A 21,683-nucleotide genomic window follows, 5' to 3' on the forward strand; every position below is an offset into this window, starting at 1 on the left:
TCATTGGTGGGGTTGTTGTTCTTGTGTGTCTGGTTATCTTTGCCTGAGTATTGGGTATGATATTTGAAATAACATTTGTAGAAGCTGAAGAAGGTAGCTTTCTCTAAGGAGGAAGTCATGGAGCTTTGCTGATTGAGGATTATGTTAAATGAAGTTCAAGGCTTGTGGTGCCCAAGATCAGGAAGGCACTTTAAAGGTTTTATTTTATTTATTTGACAGAGAGAGACAGCGAGAGAGGGAGCACAAGCAAGGGGAGTGTGAGAGGGAGAAGCAGTTTCCAGCCAAACAGGGAACCTGACACGGGGCTCGATCCCAGGACCCTGGGATCATGACCTGAGCAGAAGGCAGACGCTTAATGGCTGAGCCACCCAGGCGCCCCAAGGAAGGCACTTTAAATTCTAGCTGAGATCACACTTGCAGGCTCCTCCACTCCTCTCACCAAAAAGGGCAAAATTGTAATTCACGTTTGTTTAGCTCTAGGTTTCTGTTTTCATTTGAGTGGTGTCTTTGTAATTCTTTACTGTCTTTTCTGGTCATGTATTCATTTGAGACATTGGAAAAGTATCCAGCTGTGAGAGTTGTTTTTGAAAAATTGGAAGTTTAATCCAAATAACCTAGCTTGCTATTAGTGGGAACAGGAAGTCTCAGTTGGAATTTTAATGCTCACGATCCAGTTATTGCTCCACTCTTGAATGTATTGAGGGTGATAATTGCCTTTAAGTGTATAGGTTCCCAGACCACAAAAAGCTCACATCAGGGCTTAAGGGAGAGGACAGCACATCACCCAGAGACCCTGGAACTTGGGCTAAATGGAGGGAGCTGGTGCACTTTGAGGTTGACTTCCCTGGGGGTGTTCCTTGTATAGGAAGAAGAGTACATATTAGATGCTTTGGTAGTCAACAGGATGGACGGTGTCAGAGACTGCTGTGTATCCTGACGTTCCTTTTTGCCTTCCTGTAATCCTCAGCTTTTAGTTAGGTGCACGGCAGGCTGAAATACAGATAGTATTTGAATGCTTTTCTTGAAACTGGATTGGCTGAGTATGCCCTGTTCCATAAGGAAAAGTCAAAGAGTACCTGTTAATTCTGGAAACCCTCCTGAAGAGAAGGCTGGACATTGCCTGTCCCATTTCCCCATTCTTCTTTTCTGCTTCTTGGGGTGGTGTGGGTAGCTTCAGCTCCCTCTTGGATCAAGAGGACAAGACCACTCTTTTTAGGAAAGGTGTGGCAGATAACTAAATGCAGTGAGGGTCAGATGACCCTGATCCAGCACACCTTGGAGTTGTACTACCAAGATCACAATCCCAGTGTGCTGTTTTCTAGCTGTGTGGGTTGGGGAAAATTGTTGATCTCTCTGAGCCTCAGTTCCATTACCATGTGGTAATAGCTACCTTATTACATTGATGGGGAGAGTGCATAAGCAAGCATGTGCAACATCACTGAGTCAATATCTGGAAAGCATCAGTACTCAGTGAGGGTTAATTTGTTCCCTTCTCTTTTCTTTTTGCATCACGTTCTGAAATTTAAAAAGCTTTAGTCACAAAAGTTAAATTTAAGTATTGGTAAATGTGGCAACCTTCTGTTGAAGAAAACTATCATTAGAAGACCACGTTAGTTGTAAATATCCAAAGTTACCCCAAAGAAACTCCAAGATCCCTTTGATGGCAAGCTGGTCTTGAAGCTTGGAACTGAAAAAAAAAGTTTCCCCCCCAAGAGAGGCATGATCCGAGCTTCATTTCTGCCTAAATGTTTCAAGAGGTGGAGGTCATGTGTGTTGCAATAGCGAGGTGGGGAGGGGCACCGCCTCTTTCAGCACCTGGACAGCGGCCATCGCTGGACTCTTTCCTCTCAGGCTGTAGGAGCACCCCTCCCTGGGGTGCAGAATCCAGGACCTCAAAACCTTTCTGGGGCCCACAGTTTGGGCCAGACTTTGCTAGAATTCTTTCAATGAATATGCATAAATGTGTGGACAAGGACCCATACGCACATTCATAAGCTTTATGTGTAGATGGGACCATATTCATATGTCAATTTTTTATCGAGATGTAATTGACTTGTAACATTATTTTAGTTTCAATGTACACATGATTTAATATTTGTGTATATCGCAAAATGATCACCAGAATAAGTCTAGTTAACATCCATCACCACCCAGAGTTACAGGATTTTTTTTTCTAGTGATGAGAAGTTTTAAGATCTACTCTGTTAGTAACTTTTAAATACATATACAGTGTTATTAACTGTAGTCATGAAGCTATACATTGCAACCCTAGGACTGACTTATTTCACAAATGGAGTTTGTACCTTTTCAACCCTTCACCTATTTCACCCACTCCCTACACCCTGCCTCAGGCAACCATCAATGTGTCCTCTGTTTCTATGAGTTCATTTATTTTTTTAAAGATTCCGTGTGAGACCATATGGTATTTGTCTTTCTCTGTCTGACTTATTTCAATGAGCATAATGAACTCAAGGTCCATCCATCCATCCATGTTGTCACAAATGGAAAAATTTTCTTCACACATCACTTCGAAAGGTGCTTTCCCCTCTCTCTGAACTGTCTGATAGAATGCTCGCAATGCTCTGTGATGTTTTATCATGCCCACTTTACAGATATGAAGACTGAGGCTCAGAGGGCTGACAGGCTGTGTCCAAAGCTGGTGACTCACGGAGTGACTGCCACCTCCGGTCTGACATGCACTTGCCCACTTCCTGGCTCTGGGTGGGAGTGGAAAGATCAGCCTCTGCTTCTCAGTGTGTGGTTGCCCTCCCTCCGACGCTGGCTGGGGGACATTCCAGAAGCCCAACTGTGTGATTTAGCAGCTGAGACATTGGATAAGAAACACTTATCTTGTTGGATAAGAAACACTGGGGATGCTCCAGCCTCCTCGAGCTCAGAGCCAAAAGAACCCACCTGAGGCTTCCTGGCTCAGGGATCATGGGGAGCCCTGGTCTGATAAACTCTCCCGTTATGATGCTGCAGAGACCTGCTGGGGTTTTAGTCCTTGACATGGCTGGTGAAAGTTCAAGACCTGCTTAGGGCTTCAATATGGGGCAGATTTTGCTGCCTATCTTGGCCTTGGTCAATTGTGTGATCTTGCCTGTTGGTGCTCTTAGCCCCAGTGCCAAAAGAACATGAACCCACTTGCCTTTTTGTGCAGTATGGGTAACCCGTCTCCCATGCTTGACCCTGGTGACTCATCCTCTTCTAAAGATCTCTGTTCACTCTAAGGCCTGGGACCCTTACCCCTGGCACATCACTTTTCACTGATATGTTCTTTATCATTTATTTGATCATTGCCCATGGCCCAATAAGATGTGAGTCCGGTGACAGCAGGGACTGGGTCTGCTGTGCTCATTGCTGCATCCCCAGTGCCTAAAATATGCACAACACACAAAACATGTTAAAAAACTTATGGATATGTGAACAGCGCCTGGAGATTTAGATTTTTCTCCTTATTTTATAACTGAAAAAAAAAAACAAACCCAACCCTGGGAATCAGAGAAGTGAAGCCTTTCCCCTCCCCACCTTCCCTGTAGAACCTGGTGGACTCAGAGGTCTTAAAGCAACATTTCTGAAAACTTGAAGGAAACAGTTTTCCTGAGGATCTACTTAGACGCTGTTTGCAGTCAATATTTCTGGGTAGGGGTGCAAGACTCTGAATCTCCTGCAAGCTCTCAGGTGATACCTATGCTGGAGGTCTGAGGACCACACTGAGTAGCCAATCCTTAGAGCTCATTGCTGCAAACCTTTCCAGGAAATCTTTCCCCAGATAGTCAATGAGCATTGCCTATGTGCAAGGCTTTTCTGTCACCTGTGCTGTCATATTTACCTCGTCAGCTGTGGGGCTGGAGCAAGTTGCTTCCCCTGTCTGAATCTCTGGTTCCTCCTCTGTAAACATGAGCTCATGCAAGTGATATAGCAGGGCTGTTTGATAATTATACAGCAACAACACTAGCAGTAACAGTGACTGGCATTTATTAAGCCCTTCCTCTATCCTACGTGTTTTATATGCATTATCTTTTAAGACTATTACTGCCACCTTAGGAGGTGGTGCTAATGAAATGTCCACGTGCAGATGCAAGGAGCATGGTCCGGCCACTCAGGGCACCCAGGGTGAAGTGGGGCTGCCTGGTGCACAGCCTGGTTCCACCAGCTCTAGGACTCTGGGCAAGTCACTGAAAGAGCTGAAAAAAGCATTCAGCCTCAGCTTTGTAGCCTGTGAAATGAGTGGGGAAAAGTAGTGAATATATCTACAGGACTTAAAACAAGATTGTGGCTCATGTGGGCAAATGCCATTCCTGTAGTAGCTGCCTGCCCACTCTTGGTGTACAGTAGGTGCACAGTGAGCTGAACCCGTCTGGGCCCTGGGGGCTCTTTCTCTTGTGTGTCCAGGATTCTGTCTGGATTAGCGTACTCTGGCCATGCCCCCTGACCCATATGTGGATGGATCTGCCAGCAGGGGAAGTCTACCTTCATGCAGAGGGTGGAAAAGCAGGGCAGGTGGGTGGTGGTGCAACCCACTCCACGGAGGGCTTTAGGACCAGTCACCTGAACCCCCTGGCCCATGGGAGTGGGAGAGAGGGAAGTTTGGGGCATCACCAATACCCTATGAGTGTCAGGAGGACTCTTTCTTCATCCTCTTGCTCAGTAGCTTTGCCAGGAGCCCCATCCCTCATGTCGGCTTTCACCTAAGACCACCCCATGGACAATTCTGCACAGGACCAAGGAAGGGCCCAGAGGGGAACAGTAAATCTGTTGGTTGATGTATCCTGTATATGAGAGGTTAATCTACCGGTAATATGAGTGTCTCAAGAGTTCTCCCTCTGGGTCACCTCATTGCCTGAGATTCCACCACATAAATGTCCCTGGATTCATAGGGCATTGTCCCTTATGAACAGCGTGGAGAAGCATGGCAGAGGGGAAAGGCTTGGGGTTGGGAATATGACAGGTACGGTTTCCTTCAAGCTCTGCATCTTGGGCTAGTGGCTTGCCCTCTCTGAGCCTCAGTTTTCTCTTCTGTTAAACAGGTATCTTCCCTCCTGTGGATGTCATCTCCTGGGTCTCTCTGCCTGATCCCAGGGCACTGGCCCAGAGAGCTGAGGGGAGGGTGCTGCATTCTCTCATTAGCAGAACATCTGGCACACAGTAGGTTTTCTTTCTGTAGAACACCAGGAACACAGAAAGAGTATTTTGTGCATGGTACCTGGCACTCCGTGGACATGCTTTTTGTGGAGCCCCTAGGACAAAGCAGGCACTCTTTATGGAGTATGTCTGGCACTCTGGAGATATGCTTTATGTAGAACACCTGTCATACCGTAGTCAGATATATGTAGAGTGTACAGCATATCACAGGTGCACTTTATGTAGAGTACCTGGCACACAGTAGGCATGTTTTATGTAAAGTACTTTGCCACAGACTAGGCTCACTTTCTGTAAAGTGACACATGTGACACACATGGTAGGTGTGTCATAAAGCTCACATAAAGCCTCATAAAGCTATGAGGGCACCTGGCACACAGTAGGTGTATTTTACGTAGAACCCCCAGCACACAGTAGGTGCACTTTACATAGAGTACCCAGCACACAGTAAGTGTGCTTTAGGTAGAGCACCCAGCATTTAGTAGGCATGCCTTAGGGAGGGACCCAGAGCACAGTAGGCATGGTTTGGGTAGACCACCTGGCATACACAGGATTTGTGTAGAGTACTTGCACATTGTGGAGAGTATGTGGCACACAGTGGGTGCACTTTATATAGTGTACCTGGAACATCGTAAGCACACTTCATGTAGAGTTCCCACACACTGTAGGCATTCTTTTTGAGGTGCCCAGCACACAGTAGGCACACTTTACATACAGTCTTCTGCAAGAGTAGGTTTACTTATGTGGATGCTGGCTCACAGCAGCACAAATACCAGTTGTCAGCCCTTTCTCCTCTGTCTTTTTGGAGGCGCCTGATCCTTTCCACCTTCCTCTGGAACTGTCTTCTGTCCTTATCTCAGGCCCTCATCTGACCCCCATTTCCCAGATGGCAAGACTGAGCCACAGGGGGCTGGCACAGCCCACAGTCACAGCCAGGACGGGGCAGAACTCCATGCAGGGTCTCCCAGCTCTGCTCCCTCTGTCTGGGCCCCACCTCTCCTGGACCCCTTCAGTCTTACCTCTTCAGCCCCAGGTGAGGGCTGGACCCCTTACCCCCTGAATCTGATACAGGTAATCCCCAGCCAGGCCCATTGCTTTGTTCCTGCCCCCAGTAGTCATGTCTCAACCCAGGCCCTGGACTGCTTGGAGGCAGGCCTTGAACTCCTGCCAGGGTGTGCAGTTCAGAGGCCAGAGGCTTCCTGATTGTCTTCTGAGAAATGGTACAGGCCACCGTTTTGAATCACACATAGAGAAGAGCCTTGGAAATGTACTGGGACAAGGCCTGGCCCAACCCTGTTTCTATGGCACCTGAACTCTCAAGTTCAAGTTTTTACCTGCCACACCCCAACTTTGAAAAGGCAGGGGTGGCTGTTAACTTGGGGGCCTAGAGTCACCTTTGCCCATCCCTCAACCCCCCCACCCCACCGAGGGCAGCGCTGACTCAGCAACCGGAGCCCAAACTTTCTTCATCAAGCTCAAGTCCCCCTCCCCCACTTACCTTTTGGGCTACTGCCAGGTGGGGAAGTGGTAAGCTGGCAGGCGATAAGTCCTAGGTCAGGGGCCAGAGGCAAAGACTTCCCAAGAGGAGAGGAGAGGAGGTTGTGTGGCTAAGCTGTTCCTGACTGAAGGTACCAGGCTGGGTGTTCTGGCCCCAGGGTGGGAAAGGTTGCTGTCCAAGGTGGGGGTGGCTCCAGGGAGCGGCTGTTCCAGGGTAAGAGGGGCTACCTGTGGGTGGTTAAATATCTCTCACTCTGTCTCTGTTTCTCTGTTTCTCCCTCTCACTCTACCTCTTCCTATGGAATTCTCCTGATCCTCCTCCCCCTTTCGCCCCCCACACCATTTGTCCAGTTCCCAGGACTCACCGTCCCTGCCCCTCCCTGTCGCTGTCCCTCCCACCCTGCGGCCTCTCCCTCTGTTTGTGAGCAGTCCAGGGATCTCACCTTTCTGCCCCATTCCTGGGTCTCAGGAGCTCACCCTCTATCCGCTCTGCCCAGGATGTCACAGCTGAGCCTGTCCTGGCTGGGACTGGGGCAGCTGGCAGCCTCTCCATGGCTGCTCCTGCTGCTGGCTGGGGCCACCTGGCTGCTGGCCCGCATCCTGGCCTGGAGCTACAGCTTGTATGACATCTGCTGCCGTCTCCGGTGTTTCTCGCAGCCCCCGAAGAGGAACTGGCTTTGGGGTCACGCGGGCCTGGTGAGTGTGGATGGGAAGACAGGTCTGGGGTATCAGTGTGGATGGACTTCCTGAAGGGTTGGGAATGGGGCTCAGGGGTTGGGCTGAGGTCTGGGTCAGGGGAGAAACAGGGAGGCTAGTGGAGCCCCTCTTTACTCACTCAGTCTTCCACTCTGCCATCCCAGACCATTTGCACATTTTTGTCTTCCCACCCTTAGCATGTTTTGTATCCGCTTCCTGCCTCTCTTCTCCACATTAATGTCCCTCTGAGGGGCTCCCATAGCGGTCTGCACAGGCACAGTCTGGGGTTCCCAGGGTCCATGGCTAACCTGGAGAGCTTCTAAGGGGCCTGTCCAGGGTCCACTGCCTGCCTGGCCCATTCCCTTGTGTCTGTTCACTTGTCCACAGGACTTAGGTATGACCTCCCCACCCCGACACAGAGGGGTCAAGCTTCCCACCCATAGCCTTCCCCAGGACAGCTTCCTCTGAGCTTCCCCTTCACTGTCCAATGAGCTCATTGCCCAAACTGAATAATATAACCGCTCACTTCCCCTTGCAGAAGCTTTTATGAGTCCTCACCAGGGCACCAGACATTGACCTTTGACTTGGATCTGCTCATGCTTAATTAAAGAGTTAGTTGTCCAATTCCTTATGTTCCACCTTTCCAACTAGATAGTTCTCTGGGGAGCAGACACTAGAGTGCCCATCCAGGGGCTGGCCTATAACAGACACAACAAATAAGTGTTTGATGACATAGATGGTAAACTTGCCATCACCTGCCATGGTCAAGGTCAAAGGATGAGCGGCTAGCTCCTCCCATCCCCAGGCAGGCTCAGGGCTGAGCACAGCTCACCTTAACTGCCAGGAAGAGGACCACGGCTGTGGGAAGGACTTCCTGTGATTTTACTGCTTGTTATAGCTAAGGTCAGAATAGGGGGCTTTCCCGAGGCTCACTGTGAAGTCTGCCTGAGATTCTGGGCCTTGGAATGTTCTTAAGAAACCCTTGGGGTTGCAGGAATGTTATCAAGTTACTGCTCCCACTCCCCCTCCAGGTCTTGGCCTTGGAGGCTGGTCTGGGTCACTCTTCTCTCCCCTAGTTTCTTGTGCTATGTGAGCTTGGCTGAATCACTCTCCCTCTCTGGGCCAACCTCATCAAGTGCCTCAGGGTCCCTGGGGAGCAGGGGGCAGTCAAAAAGGTGAAAATGCCTTCTGTCCACCTGTCTGGAGCATCTAAGAGTATTTGTCAGACCAGGATGGGATATCTTGGAGGGATGGAGAGGGACTGGAGAGGATATGTCCCCAGGAGCAAACCCTGCCCCCAATTCTCCAACTGGGGCAGGGGCCTGGTGTCCTCATTTGCAAAGGGCACAACTGATCAGAGTCCATGAGTTCAGGGGAAATAGAGATAGATAGATAGGTAGATAGATAGATCGATAGATAGACACACAGACAGGATGCTCTATGCACAGCTTGGCAGGTAGTAGGGGCTCATAGGTAGGAGCTGCCCTCCTGACTGATGAGCAGAGATCACATCTGTCCCCTGGGGTCTGCCAGCACTGGAAGGTCTTCACCATGTGGGAGCTTGGGGCTGTGTGGACTGGACAGGACATGACAGGATGTGGGAATGAGCCCCAGTATGAGTCCTGAGTCTACCCTGTTGCCCACAAACCTCAACCATGGGGACCTCGCTGAGGTTGGAACCACTCCCAGGAGCAGAAAAATCCCACTTCTCAAGCCAAGGTCAGCCTCTCTGTGGGCAGAGAGAAGCACGTCTTCTCCCTGTGACCTGGGATGCACCCTTGGGATGTGGAGAGGCCTCCAGGACCCATCATCCCCAGAGGGAAGGAGCAGAGGGAAGCAGAGATTCCCTCCATCCATGCAGAATCTGGATACTCTGCACCGTAGAGACTGCAGGGGGACCTGCCATGGTTCCTTCTGGGGAGGTGACGACCCTTTTCTTGCTTGTAGGTCCCCTCCACAGAGGAGGGCTTGAGGGTCGTAACTCAGCTGGTGGCCACCTACCCCCAGGGGTTTAAGGTTTGGTTTGGCCCCATGCTGCCCCTGGTCGTTTTGTGCCACCCCGACATGGTCCGGAGTGTCACCAGCGCCTCAGGTACTCATGCAGACCTTGTGGTGGTGGGCCCCTTGACACACCCCAGGGGTTCCAACCCCTCCATCTCCAAGCTTCCCTGCAGCCCCTGCAGGTCCCTGGCCTCTCCTCCCCCTTCCCTCTCAGCCATCTTCCTCTTCCCTTCTTCTATTCATCACCCCCCTTCTCACCCTCTCCCCCCTCCACTGCTGTCTGCTCTCCCGCCCCCACCCTGGTGTTCTTGGCACCACTGGGGCCCCAAGAGGCCTCACTGCAAGGCTCTGTCCTCGAGGAACCCCCAATCCTGAAGAGATGGATCTAGACAGAGAGACCCCAAACTGGTGAGGTGTGGAATTGGCCAGAGGGAGATGACTGTGGCAGCCCAGAGGAGAGTCAAGGCCTCTGCTGGGGCAGGCTGGAAGACTTCCTGGGGGAGGAGTTACTGGACCTGGGTCTGTGACAAGACCAAAAAAAATTTAAAGCAAAAGGCAGGGTGATGCTGTGGGCATGCATAGCATCTGAGGTCCCCTGCTGGGCCTGGCCTCACTCCCACCCATCCCTAGGGCCAGAGCAATGAGGGTTGGCAGGTGGTTCAGTACCTGGGCTGTTATTTCTGTGACAGCCACAGACATTCTGGTGGTTTGTTTCCTTCCACCCTGTCCTACAGCTTGTCCACTGCAAGTTCATTGCCCTCCTGCTCCAGGCCCCAGGAATCTGCCTGAGGAGACCCCACCCCAGCCTGGCTCCTTCCCTTTTCTTCTGCTTCTTCCACCTCCAGACACACCACACTGAGCAGGGGAATGGGCAACATCCAATAGAGACCTTGGCTTTGACACCCAAATTCTGGGTGACTCTGGGAAGGCCCCCAGTTTTCTCGGGCTGCCAAGGTCTCTTTCAGTTGTGAGTGGTGGAAACTTAACCCTATGCGGTCTAATCAGAGAAAGGAAATCTATTTACAGTGAAGTCCAGGGAGTTTGTCTTCAGGCACAGCTGGATTCAGGTCTCAAACAACATCATCAAATATCTGTGTTCATTTTTAAACAAAATCTAATTTCTCTGTGATGGCTTCATTCTCATTCTGGTAAAAATGAGTGTCAGAAGCAACCCCATAGAAAAGTCAGCTTATTCCTAACAGTTCCAGGAAAAGTTGCATAATTCCCTTTAATTTTCTTGGCTTGCACCCGAGGGTCAATTTCTCATTCAATCACTGTGGACCTGATTGCCTATTTTTGTTAAGTGTAGGTTCTCAGAACTATTGTTTTGGGGCTGAAAGCAGCTCAGTGGCTAAGAACAGAGGCTCTGGGTTCAGACAGACCTGGCCTTAGATCTCAGGAATGCACTCAGTACCTGGGAGATCGTAGGCAAGTGACTTCATTGTTCAGAGCCTCAGTTCTCTTATCTGGAAAATGAGGATAGAAGAGAAGCCAGTGACCGTAGTGTTTGGGATCCAAAATGGGGAAAGACCCCTTTAGGTCTTAAAACCAAGGGATTCCCAGTTGTCATATGGATGGTCTGGGTAGGGATCCCATAGGAGGCTGGGCTGCTGGAGGGGATTCATGAGGCTCAGGTGTGGGTCATTGCCCTGCAAGTCCTTCTATCCTGTGGCCACCTAGAAGGAGTGTGAATTGGGTCCTCTTCGTTCTTCTCCAGATTCGGAGCTCAGAGGAAGGTCTCCTGTACACCTATGGGGATGTGTGTCGCTGGTGGCTGGGTCCCTGACATGCAGTCATCTGCATCTTCCACCCCACCTGCATCAAGCCTGTGCTCTTTACACCATGACCACAGCTTAGTCACTGCTGAGGTTTCTGTGCTGCTTCCAGCTTGGCTGGTGACCCAGTTGCAGATAGGAGGGGCTGTGGCAGAGATGCCATGGTCTCTGTCTCACCTGCACCCCAACCTGCCAGACCTGCAGTCATGTGTGCTCACGCCTAGGTTGTGATTATACAATGTCTGCTGTATGACCATATCTGGTCACATTTATGTTTCCACCTGCCTTGTGGTTACAGCTGGTATGCATTATGCTTGGTTATACCTGGTATATAGTTACACCTGCGATCAAGTGAAGATGCCCTTAGTCATGGCTGGGGCTTGGCTGTGGCCAAGGATGTTCGAATCATGTGTAGGGTCTGTCTGGTTTTTGTCCGAGATGCCATTTGAGATGCCCAGTTCTCCTGTTGGTCATGTCTGGGCCATGTGTGGGGTTTGTCTGAGGTCTGTGACCCAGATTTCTTCTGAGAAATGCTGAGGCCTTATGTGAGTCTTGTCCAGGGCAGGTCTTAGGATATGTCTGTGTCACACCTAGTGGGGTCATATTTCAGTCCTGTCTCACAACCTGTGGGTCACACTGAAGTTGTGTCAGGTTGTCTTTGGGTCCATGTCAGAGCATGTTTTGTTCTGTCAATGTGTGTTATGCACGTTGTTTCATGTCAGGACATGTTAACACATGGTGGGGCCATGTCAGCTTTTGCAGGAGATGTCAGAGGGCTCTGGGACACATGAGGTGTTCTAGGTCCCTGTAAGGCATTTTTTGGAGTGCTGATTAGTGTTTGGGTGTTTTGAACATGTTGGACCATGCTGTGCCATGTTAGGGTGCATCCAAGTACATAGGGGTGTGTCTGTAGGCTCTGCCTTTGTTCTGCTATATGCTGCAGCCTGGTCTGGTTCCCCTTCATCCTACCCACTCCTCTCTCTTTCCTCTGCCATTGTTTCCATTCCTGCTATGCTGGGCTTGGAGGGAATATGGAGACCCCTGGTGGGAGCTGCTACCCCCAAAACCCAATGTGCCTCTCCTGATGGTCCTCCTTCATGTCAGCTGCCATTGTGCCTAAGGACATGGTCTTCTACGACTTTCTGAAGCCCTGGCTGGGTGAGTAACTGTGGGTAAAGGGGACTGGGGACAACCTTGGGGACCCAGAGGAAGGCATTTCCCTTGCCCACTCCTCGTGGCTTCTTGTGCTAGGGGATGGGCTTCTGCTGAGTGCTGGTGACAAATGGAGCAGCCACCGCCACATGCTGACACCTGCCTTCCACTTCAACATCCTGAAGCCCTATGTGAAGATTTTCAATGGCAGCGTGAATATCATGCATGTGAGTCTCTCTTTTAAAATTTTCAGTTAGCCAACACATAGTACTTCATGAGTTTTTGATATAGTGTTCAAAGATTCATTAGTTGTGTATAACACCCACTTCTCATCACAACTCCGGCCCTCCTTAAATGACATTCCCCACACCCTCCCTACCGTAACCCTCAGTATGTGTCCCAGAGTACAGAGTCTCTCATCCTTTGTCTCCCTCTCTAATTTCTTCCCATTCCATTTTCCCTCCCTTCCACTGTGGTCTCTGCGATATTCCTTATGTTCCGCACATGAGTGAAACCATACGATACTTGTCTTTCTCTGCTTTACTTATTTCACATAACATAATCCCCTCCAGTTCCAACCATGTTGATGCAAATAGTGGGTATTCATCCCTTCTGATCTCTGAGTAATATTCCATGGTATATACGGACCACATCTTTTTATGCATTGGTCTGTTGAAGGGCATTCTGGCTCCTTCCACAGTTTGCCTATTGTGGACATTGCCGCTATGAACATTGGAGTACACGTGCCCCTTCGTTTCACTACATCTGTATCTTTGGGGTATATACCTCGTAGTCCAATTGCTGGGTCATAGAATAGCTCTATTTCTTGAGGAACCTCCACACTGTTTTCCAGAGTGGCTGTAGCAACTTGCATTCCCACCAATAGCGTAAGAGGGTTCCCTTTCTCCACGTCCTCGCCAACACTTGTTGTTTTCTGGCTTGTTATTTTTTGCCATTCTACTTGGTATGAGGTTGTATCTCATTGTGGTTTTGATTTGAATTTCCCTGATGGCTAGTGATGATGAACATTTTTTCATGTGCCTGTCAGCCATTTGTATGTCTTCTTTAGAGAAGTGTCTGTTCATGTGTTCTGCCCATTTCTTGACTGGATTATTTGTTTCTTAGGTGTTGAGTATGAGAAGTTCTTTAGGGATCTTGGATACCAACCCTTTATCTGTAATGTCACTTGCAAGTATCTTCTCCCATTCCATGGGTTACCTCTTAGTTTTATTGACTGTTTCTGTTGCTGTGCAGAAGCTTTTTATCTTGATGGAATCCCAAAAGTTCATTTTTGCTTTTGTCTCCCTTGCCCGAAGAGACATGTCTTGACAGAAGTTGCTGTGGCTGATGTTGAAGAGGCTTTTGCCTATGTTCTCCTTTAGTATATTGATGGATTCCTGTTTCACATTGAGGTCTTTCAACCATTTTGAGTTTATCCTTGTGTATGGTGTAAAAGAATGGTCGAGTTTCATTCTTCTCTATATCGTTGTCCAATTTTCCCAGCACCATGTATTGAAGAGACTGTCTTTTTTCCATTGGATATTTTTTCCTGATTTTTCAAAGATGAGTTGATCATAGAGTTGAGGGTCCATTTCTGGAGTCTTATTCTGTTCCATTGATCTATGTGTCTGTTTTTGTGCCAGTACCGTGCTGTCTTGATGATCACAGCTCTGTATTAATAGCTTGAAGTCAAGTAACGTGATGCCCCCAGCTTTGGTTTTCTTTTTCAACATTCCTCTGGCAATTCAGGGTCTTTTTTGGTTCCACACAAATTTTAGGATTATTTGTTCCAGCTCTGTGAAAAATGTCGATGGTATTTTAATAGGAATGGCACCTGAAGTGTAAATTGCTCTGGGCAGGATAGACATTTTCACAATGTTTATTCTTCTAGTCCATGAACATGCAATGTTTTCCATCTCTTTGTGTCTTTCTCAATTTCTTTCATAAGTATTCTGTAGTTTCTAGAGTATAGATCCTTTGCCTCTTTGTTTAGGTTTATTCCTAGGTGTCTTATGGTTTTTGGTGTTATTGTGAATGGAATCGATTCCTTAATTTCTCTTTCTACAGTTTCATTGTTAGTGTATAGAAAAGCAACTGATTTCTGTGCTTTGATTTTGTATCCTGCCACATTGCTGAATTGCTTTCTGAGTTCTAGTAATTTGGGGTGGAGTCTTTTGGGTTTTCCACATAAAGTACCATGTCGTCTGTGAAGAGGAACATTTTGACTTCTTCTTCACCCATTTGTATACCTTTTATTTCTTTTTGTTGTCAGATTGCTGATGCTAGGACTTCTAGTACTATGTTGAGTAATAGTGGTGAGAGTGGGCATCCCTGTCATTTTCCTGATCCTAAGGGAAAAGCTTTCAGCATTTCCCCATTAAGAATGATATTTGGTGTCAGCTTTTCATAGATGGGTTTTATGAAATTGAGTTATAATCCCTCTATCCCTACACTCTGAAGAGTTTTAATCAAGAGAGAATGCTGTATTTTGTCAAATGCCTTTTCTGCATCAGTTGAGAGGATCATATGGTTCTTGTCTTCTTTTGTTAATGTGTTCTATCACATTTTTTGATTTGCCAATATTGAGCCACCCTTTTGTCCCATGAAAAAACCCCACCTGGTCATGGTGAATGATCCTTTTAATGTCTTTTGGATTCTGTTGGCTAGGATTTTGTTGAGTTTTGGCATCCATGTTCATCAGGGATATTGGTCTGAAATTCTCCTTTTCGATGGGGCCTTTGCCTGTTTTGGGATCAGGGTAATGCTGGCCTCATAGAATGAATTTGGAAATTTCTTTTTTTTGGAACAGTTTCAGTAGATTTGGTATGATTTCTTCTTTAAATATTTGGTAGAATTTCTCTGGAAAGCCATCTGCCCCTGGACTCTTGTTTTTTGGGAGTTTTATAATTACTGCTTTAGTATCTTCCTGGTTATTGGTCTGTTCAGTTGGTCTATTTCTTCCTGTTTCAGTCTTGGTAGTTTATAAGTTTCCAGGAATGTGTCTATTTCTTCCAGATTGCCTAGTTTGTTGGTATATATTTGCTCATACTATGTTCTTACAATCATTTTTATTCCTTCCATGCTGGTAATAAGTTCTAATAATTGTCTCTATTTCCTTGGTATTGGTCGTGATTTCTCCTCTTTCATTCATAATTTTATTAATTTGGGTCCTTTCCCTTTTCTTTTGGATAAGTTTGGCCAGAGGTTTATTGATCTTATTAATTCTTTCAAAGAATCAGCTTCTAGTTTCATTGATCTCTTCTACTGTTTTTCTGGTTTCTATTTCATTGATCTCTGCTCTAATCTTTATTATTTCTCTTCTCCCACTTGGTTTAGGTTTTATTTGCTGTTCTTTCTCCAGCTCCTTTAGCTGTAGGGTTAGCTTGTGTATTTGGGATTTCTCTAATTTTTTGAGAGAGGCTTGGATGGCTGTGTATTTCCCCCTTAGGGCTGCCGTGGCAGTATCCCATGGGTTTTGGACTGATGTGTTTTTGTTCTCATTGGTTTCCATGAATTGTTCAAGTTCTTCTTTAATTTCCTGGTTGACCCCATCATTCTTTAGCAGGATGCTTTTTAACCTCCAAGTGTTTGCATTCCTTCCAAATTTTTCCTTGTGGTTGAGTTCCAGTTTTACAGCATTGTGTTCTGATATCATGTAGGGAATAATTTCAACCTTTTGGTATCGGTTGAGACCTGATCTGTGACCCAGTATGTGATCTATTCTGGAGGAAGTTCCAATTGCTCTCGAGAAGAATGAGTATTCTGTTGTTTTAGGATAGAATGTTCTGTATATATCTACAAAGTCCATGTGGTCCAATGTGTCCTTCAAAGATCTTGTTTCTTTTTTGACCTTCTGTTTAGATGATCTGCCCATTGCTGTGAATGGACAGATCATCCTACTATTAATGTATCATTATCAGTTTGTTTCTTTATTTTATTCATTAATTGGCTTATAGAATTGACTGCTACGGAGTTGGGGGCATAGATATTTACAATTGTTAGGTCTTTTTGTTGGATAGACCATTTAAGTATGATATAGTGTCCCTCTACATCTCTTACTATGACCTTTGGTTTGAGAGCTAATTTGTCTGAGATGAGGATTGCTATCCCATCCTTCCTTTGAAGTCCATTAGCATGGTAAATGGTTCTCCATCCCCTCACTTTCAATCTGGAGGTGTCTAGTTTCAAAATGAGTCTTTTGTAGACAGCATATGGGTGGATCCTGCTTTTTTATCCAATCCGAATCCCGGTGTCTTTCCATGAGAGAATTCAGCCCGTTCACATTCAGAGTAACTATTGACAGATATTAATTTAGTGCCATTGTGTTGCTTGTAAAGTCCCTGTTTCTATAGATTTTCTCTGTTTCTTTCTGGTCTATGCGACTCTTGGGGTCTCTTTTCGCTTACAGAATCCCCCTTAATATTTCTTGCAGGGCTGGCTTGCTGGTTGCATATTCTTTCAGTTTCTGCCTGTCCCGAACACTCTTTATTTTTCCATCCATTCTGAATGACAGCCTTGCTGGATAAAGTATTCTTGGCTACATGTTTTTTTCATTTAGTATCCTGAATATGTCTTTCCAGCCATTTCTAGCTTGTCAGGTTTCTCCTCCAGTGTCGGGTGGAGAGGCCTGATGTTATTCTGATGTTCCTGCCTCCATATGTAAGGAATCTTCTCTCCCTGGCTATTCTTAGGATAGCTTCTTTGGCTGTAAAATTTGCAAGCTTCACTATTATGTGTCGGGGTGTTGATCTATTTTTATGATTTTGGGAGGGGTCTTCTCTGCCTCTTGGACTTGAGTGCTTGTTTCCTTCCCCAGATTGGGGAAGTTCTCAGGTATGATTTGCTCAGATATACCTTCTAGCCCTCTCTCCCTCTCCACCCTCTCGGGGATCCCAATACTTCTGATATTGGAACGTTTCATGGTATCATTCATCTCCCCAATCCTTTTCTCATGTGCTACTAGCAGCTTGTCTGTGTTTTCCTTGACTTTCTTCCTTTCCATGAGGTTATGCTCTAGATCACTAATTTTCTCTTCTGCCTCATTTCCCCTGGCTGTTAGAGTATTCAGATTGGACTGCCTCTCATTTATAGCATTTTTTTAGTTGAGCCTATCAGATCTCATTTCTTCCCTTAGAGATTCTATATTGTCACAAATGTTTTTTCAAGCCTAGCTATTGACTTTATGATTGCTATCCTGAATGCTATCTCTGCATTCTTCCTTATATCCTTATCTATTAGTTCTGTGGCAGGAGACATTGTCTCCATTTCTCCTTCTTTTTTTAAAATAATTTTTTATTATATTATGTTAGCCACCATACAGTATATCCTTAGTTTTTGATGTAGTGTTCCATGATTCATTATTTGCGTATAACACCCAGTGCTCCATGCAATATGTGCCCTCCTTAATACCCATCACTGGTCCATCCCAATCCCCCAGCCACCTCCCCTCTGAAGCCCTCAGTTTGTTTCCCAGAGTCCATAGTCTCTCATGGTTCATTCCCCCTTCTGTTTACCCCCCTTCATTCTTCCTTTCCTTCTCCTACTGATCTTCCTGCTATTTCTTCTGTTCCATAAATGAGTGAAACCATATGATAATTGTCTTTCTCTGCTTGACTTATTTCACTTAGCATAATCTCCTCCAGTCCTGTCCATTTCTTTTTTGTTGTTGTTGAGAGTTCCTCCTCCTAGTCATTCTGTTGAGACATGGTTGAGTGAATGAGCAGAGTTCAAAGTATTAATCACGACCCAAGGAAGACACACCCCAGCAAAACCTGTAGTGGTCAGAAGCCACCACTGAAAAAACAAAGCCAAAATGAAACACAAGAATAAAATTTTAAAAATTAAAAAATTAAAAATAAGAAAAGAAAGGGGAAAAAGTGGGGGTAAGGAGGGCTATACTCTCTCAGTGTGGACAAAGCAGGGTGTTTCAGCTGTTCCTGGGTGTATTTTGGTCTGTGGGTTAGAGGGCACTACATTCCAATATTACAAGAAAAGTAAGACTTGTATATATCTAAAGGTAAAATTGAATAGTGAAAAAAGGACTGCAATAAGGCATATAGTATAAAAAGTGTAGGTGTGAAAAAAATACAAGTTAAAAGGCCACTACGAAATATAAGTTGATATACTAAACATCTAGTTGAAATTTCAACTAGATGTTTAAAAAGAAAAAAAAAAGAGGAAAAGCATAAGAAGAAGAAATAAAGAAAAAAAAGAAAAGGAGAATTTTATCTGAAAAAGAAAGAAGTTGTGAGGCCACAGCTGGAGCTCAGTACATTATCTTCCCCTGACGTTGGGATATTACAGTCTTATGGGATCCATAAGATTGTCGTCCAGCTGTTCTTCCAGAAAGTCTTCTGGGGGAGGGGTCTACCACACTGTATCTTGGGTAACTCTGTGTTTGTGGAGTTGACCCACATCCTCTCAGGGGGATGGGCTCAGTGGAAATCGGTCTTCTATGTGGCTTTTGTTTCCTTGGGGTTTCTGCTCCTCTTCAAATGATCAGAGCAAAAATGGCCACAACCAAACCCCTGGCCCAAAGCAGAAAACTCACAGTCTGACCTTTAATAAATCCTCCAGGACAAACAGTCTCCACTTCATTATGTGCTGTCGAAAACCACAGCCTCCCGTGGTGCATGTCCAGAGCAACTGTCTCAGAGGTAGTCCCAGGGGCCCAGGAGTGCCACTGCCCTTTGTGATTCTAAAATCAGGGGCAGCTGGAGGTTTGAGTGTGCACCTGAAGTTCCTGGATCATGTCTGTGTGCCGCTCTAAAGCCCTTTCCAGGCTGCTACTGCTCTGTGAGCTTTAGCCCAATCGTGGGCACAGGTTCCAGATTTTTTCAGGCTGCCCAAGAGAAGAGCAATTATTGACTGGCCTGGCTCATGGTTTATGGCAATCCAAGCTGAGAGTCCCTTCCTGGACTCACTGATCAGAACCTGCTTCCTGGCTCCACTGCTCGAGCACTCTACTGGTTCAGGAAGGCCCTTTTGCCCTGTTCTTGCTCATATCTCCAGACCACAATGCCCTATCTAGAAATCTGCCCTTTCATTTCCAGAGCCCCTTTGAGAGAGGAATGTTTCTAACTAGAGCAGATTTCTGAGGATTCTGATTTTGCGCTCTGGTGTTATATCAGTTTCCAGGAACCAGCTTATGGAGGCTACCTCCCCCCACTATTTATTTTCCGATATCTCCCCACAGATTCATGACTCCACACAACCTACCTTGCAAAAAGCAGTCACTTTTCTGCGTTTAGAGATCCAGATATATATTCTCACATCTCAGGCTGATTTTGTGGGTGTTCAAAAAGGTTTGGTACATATCCAGCTAAATTCAGGGGACCATCTGTAAAGGGGGGCCCTACTCCTCTGCCATCTTGCCAAGGTCCCTACATGTGAGTCTCTTGAACCCAGGGTCTCAGCTGAAGCCTTGGAGGTGATGGGGGTTCTGTGACATCTTGTCTGGAATACTGGCTCTTCTAGGTTAGCTTTAGTGCCATTGGTCTTGCTCTCTGAGGCTCAATTTCTGAGCTGTAAAATGGGAATAGTGGCCACCACGTTGCAGGGTGGTCAACATAATGTAATATAGTCATGTTCCTGGCACATAGTAGGTGCTCAGAAGCTGTTAGTTTCTGTTTCACTTGCAAAGAAGCCTTGGAACATGAGACACAGTTGAATGTCCATGAACGCCACACAGTATTTATTACTGAATTGATGAACCACTTCCAAACTCATTGGTCTCAAACAATGAAGGTTTATTATTGCTAACCTGTCTTTGAGTCAGTTGTCTGGGTCTGCTGGACATGGATGGGGTCACACGTACCTGTGACCTGCTGTGGTCAGGTATATACTTTGTAGATCTGGGCTCTCACATGTTTGGGGCTTGTCTGGCTGCAGGCTAATCTAGGATAGTCTCAGCTTGGACAACTGAACTTCCTTTTATGTGATTCTCTCCCTCCAGAAGGCATCTCAGGCTTGTCCATGTTGCTGAGGCAGGGTTCCAAGAAAATGAGAGGAAGCTACAATGCTTCTTCAGATCTAGGTTTAGGGAGATCACTTCATCATTTTCACCATGGTCTATTGGTCAAAGTAAGGCAAAAGGCCAGCGTAGAATCGAAAGGTAGTGAACGAGGCTCCATCTCTTAATGGAAAGTGCTGAAAAATCACATTGCAGAGGGTATGGATATAGGGAAGTGAAGAAGTGGAGGTGGGGGCTTTGTAAAGTGCCTGGGGTTTTTTTGCACTTGCAAGCTGAGGAGTGAGATTGTTATTGTTTTGTGGATTCTTGCAGAAGACAGGAGACTCCTGTGTCAGAGACAAACGATAGTTGATTACTCATGGTGCAATAAGCACAGTTGTTTCTTGATTTGTGTTCTAAGTCACCAAATCCCATGAGGATAACACAGGTGGGCTTCAATGCTTATGCAGTATGTTGCATGACAGGGGAGGGGTAACTAGGTTTAGGGACTCTTTGTCTTTTTTTGAAATTAGAAGAAAGCCTGTCATCTGTTCAGGGGGAAACCTTACCTTCTCCTTCAAGGGTATCCTTCAAACACAACTCAGAGAAATAGCTCAAGTATAGAACATAAAGGCCTTGCATTTTGGGGGGCATACCAGCAAGAATGTGCATGGGTACTCAGGGCCCATGGACTACCTTTCTCAAAAAAGGACTTTTTCTTAACTTATAACAATGAAAATGATGAAAGCTAACATTAAGCACTTACTATTGCTAGAAAGGATGTGCACATACCATGACATATGGTGTGTCATTTGATTTTCTATGAGGCAGAGTTAATCCTATCCATTAGAGGTGATTAAAATGAGGCTAGGGAGCTTGCCCACACACACAGCTAGCATGTGAGCTCATAAGTGGAGCTGGCATTCCAACCTGGTTTATTTGACACCAGACAAGTCGTCTTCACTGTTACTGAAGTTTTGGCAGGTGAAGCCCAGAGAGGGCAATGAGTTGACCAAAGGCACATATAGTATATGAGGCAGAGCCAGGATTTGAACTCAAATCTCTTGACTCTCAGCCATGGGTCTTAATAGTAACAGGCTCTACTTCTACCCAAGCTTGGTCCTCCTTGGGGATGTGTGCCTGGGGCCAGAAGGCTGGGTCTGGGGGATTCCATCTTGTTGGTTGGTGTTGGGGAGGGCTTCAGGGGAGGCAGTTTCCATCCCCCGCTCTGCCTCCTTCTCTTCCCAGGCCAAATGGAAGCGCCTGGTGTCAGAGGGCAGCACCCATCTGGACATGTTTGAACACATCAGCCTCATGACCCTGGATAGTCTGCAGAAATGTGTCTTCAGTTTTGACAGCAATTGCCAGGAGTGAGTCTCTGCCCTGGGCATGGGAACATAAGCCATAGGCCCAAAGGAGTGGATGGGGAAGGGAGGACTTCTCAGTAGAATTAGAAAGGACTTCCTGGA

General features: G+C 46.6%; 1 protein-coding gene across 2 annotated transcripts in view; it reads left to right on the forward strand.

The window, feature by feature from the left end:
* Positions 1-43: 43 nt before the first annotated feature.
* The window catches only part of LOC113249977 (cytochrome P450 4F2-like), a 33,548-nt gene continuing 11,908 nt past the window's right edge, over positions 44-21,683 (forward strand). Inside the window, exons 1-6 of one of the 2 annotated variants that reach the window (XM_048226803.2) lie at positions 6,716-6,770; positions 7,137-7,335; positions 9,283-9,427; positions 12,216-12,269; positions 12,363-12,490; positions 21,463-21,584. In XM_048226803.2, the coding sequence (XP_048082760.1) occupies positions 7,138-7,335; positions 9,283-9,427; positions 12,216-12,269; positions 12,363-12,490; positions 21,463-21,584 (647 nt within the window). In that variant the 5' untranslated portion in view covers positions 6,716-6,770; position 7,137. Of the gene's footprint in view, positions 7,336-9,282; positions 9,428-12,215; positions 12,270-12,362; positions 12,491-21,462; positions 21,585-21,683 lie in introns of both variants that reach the window. The other variant, XM_048226802.2, reaches the window with a different exon arrangement.

The sequence above is a fragment of the Ursus arctos genome, unplaced genomic scaffold (assembly GCF_023065955.2).
Source record: "Ursus arctos isolate Adak ecotype North America unplaced genomic scaffold, UrsArc2.0 scaffold_14, whole genome shotgun sequence".
Taxonomy (NCBI): Eukaryota; Metazoa; Chordata; class Mammalia; order Carnivora; family Ursidae; genus Ursus; species Ursus arctos.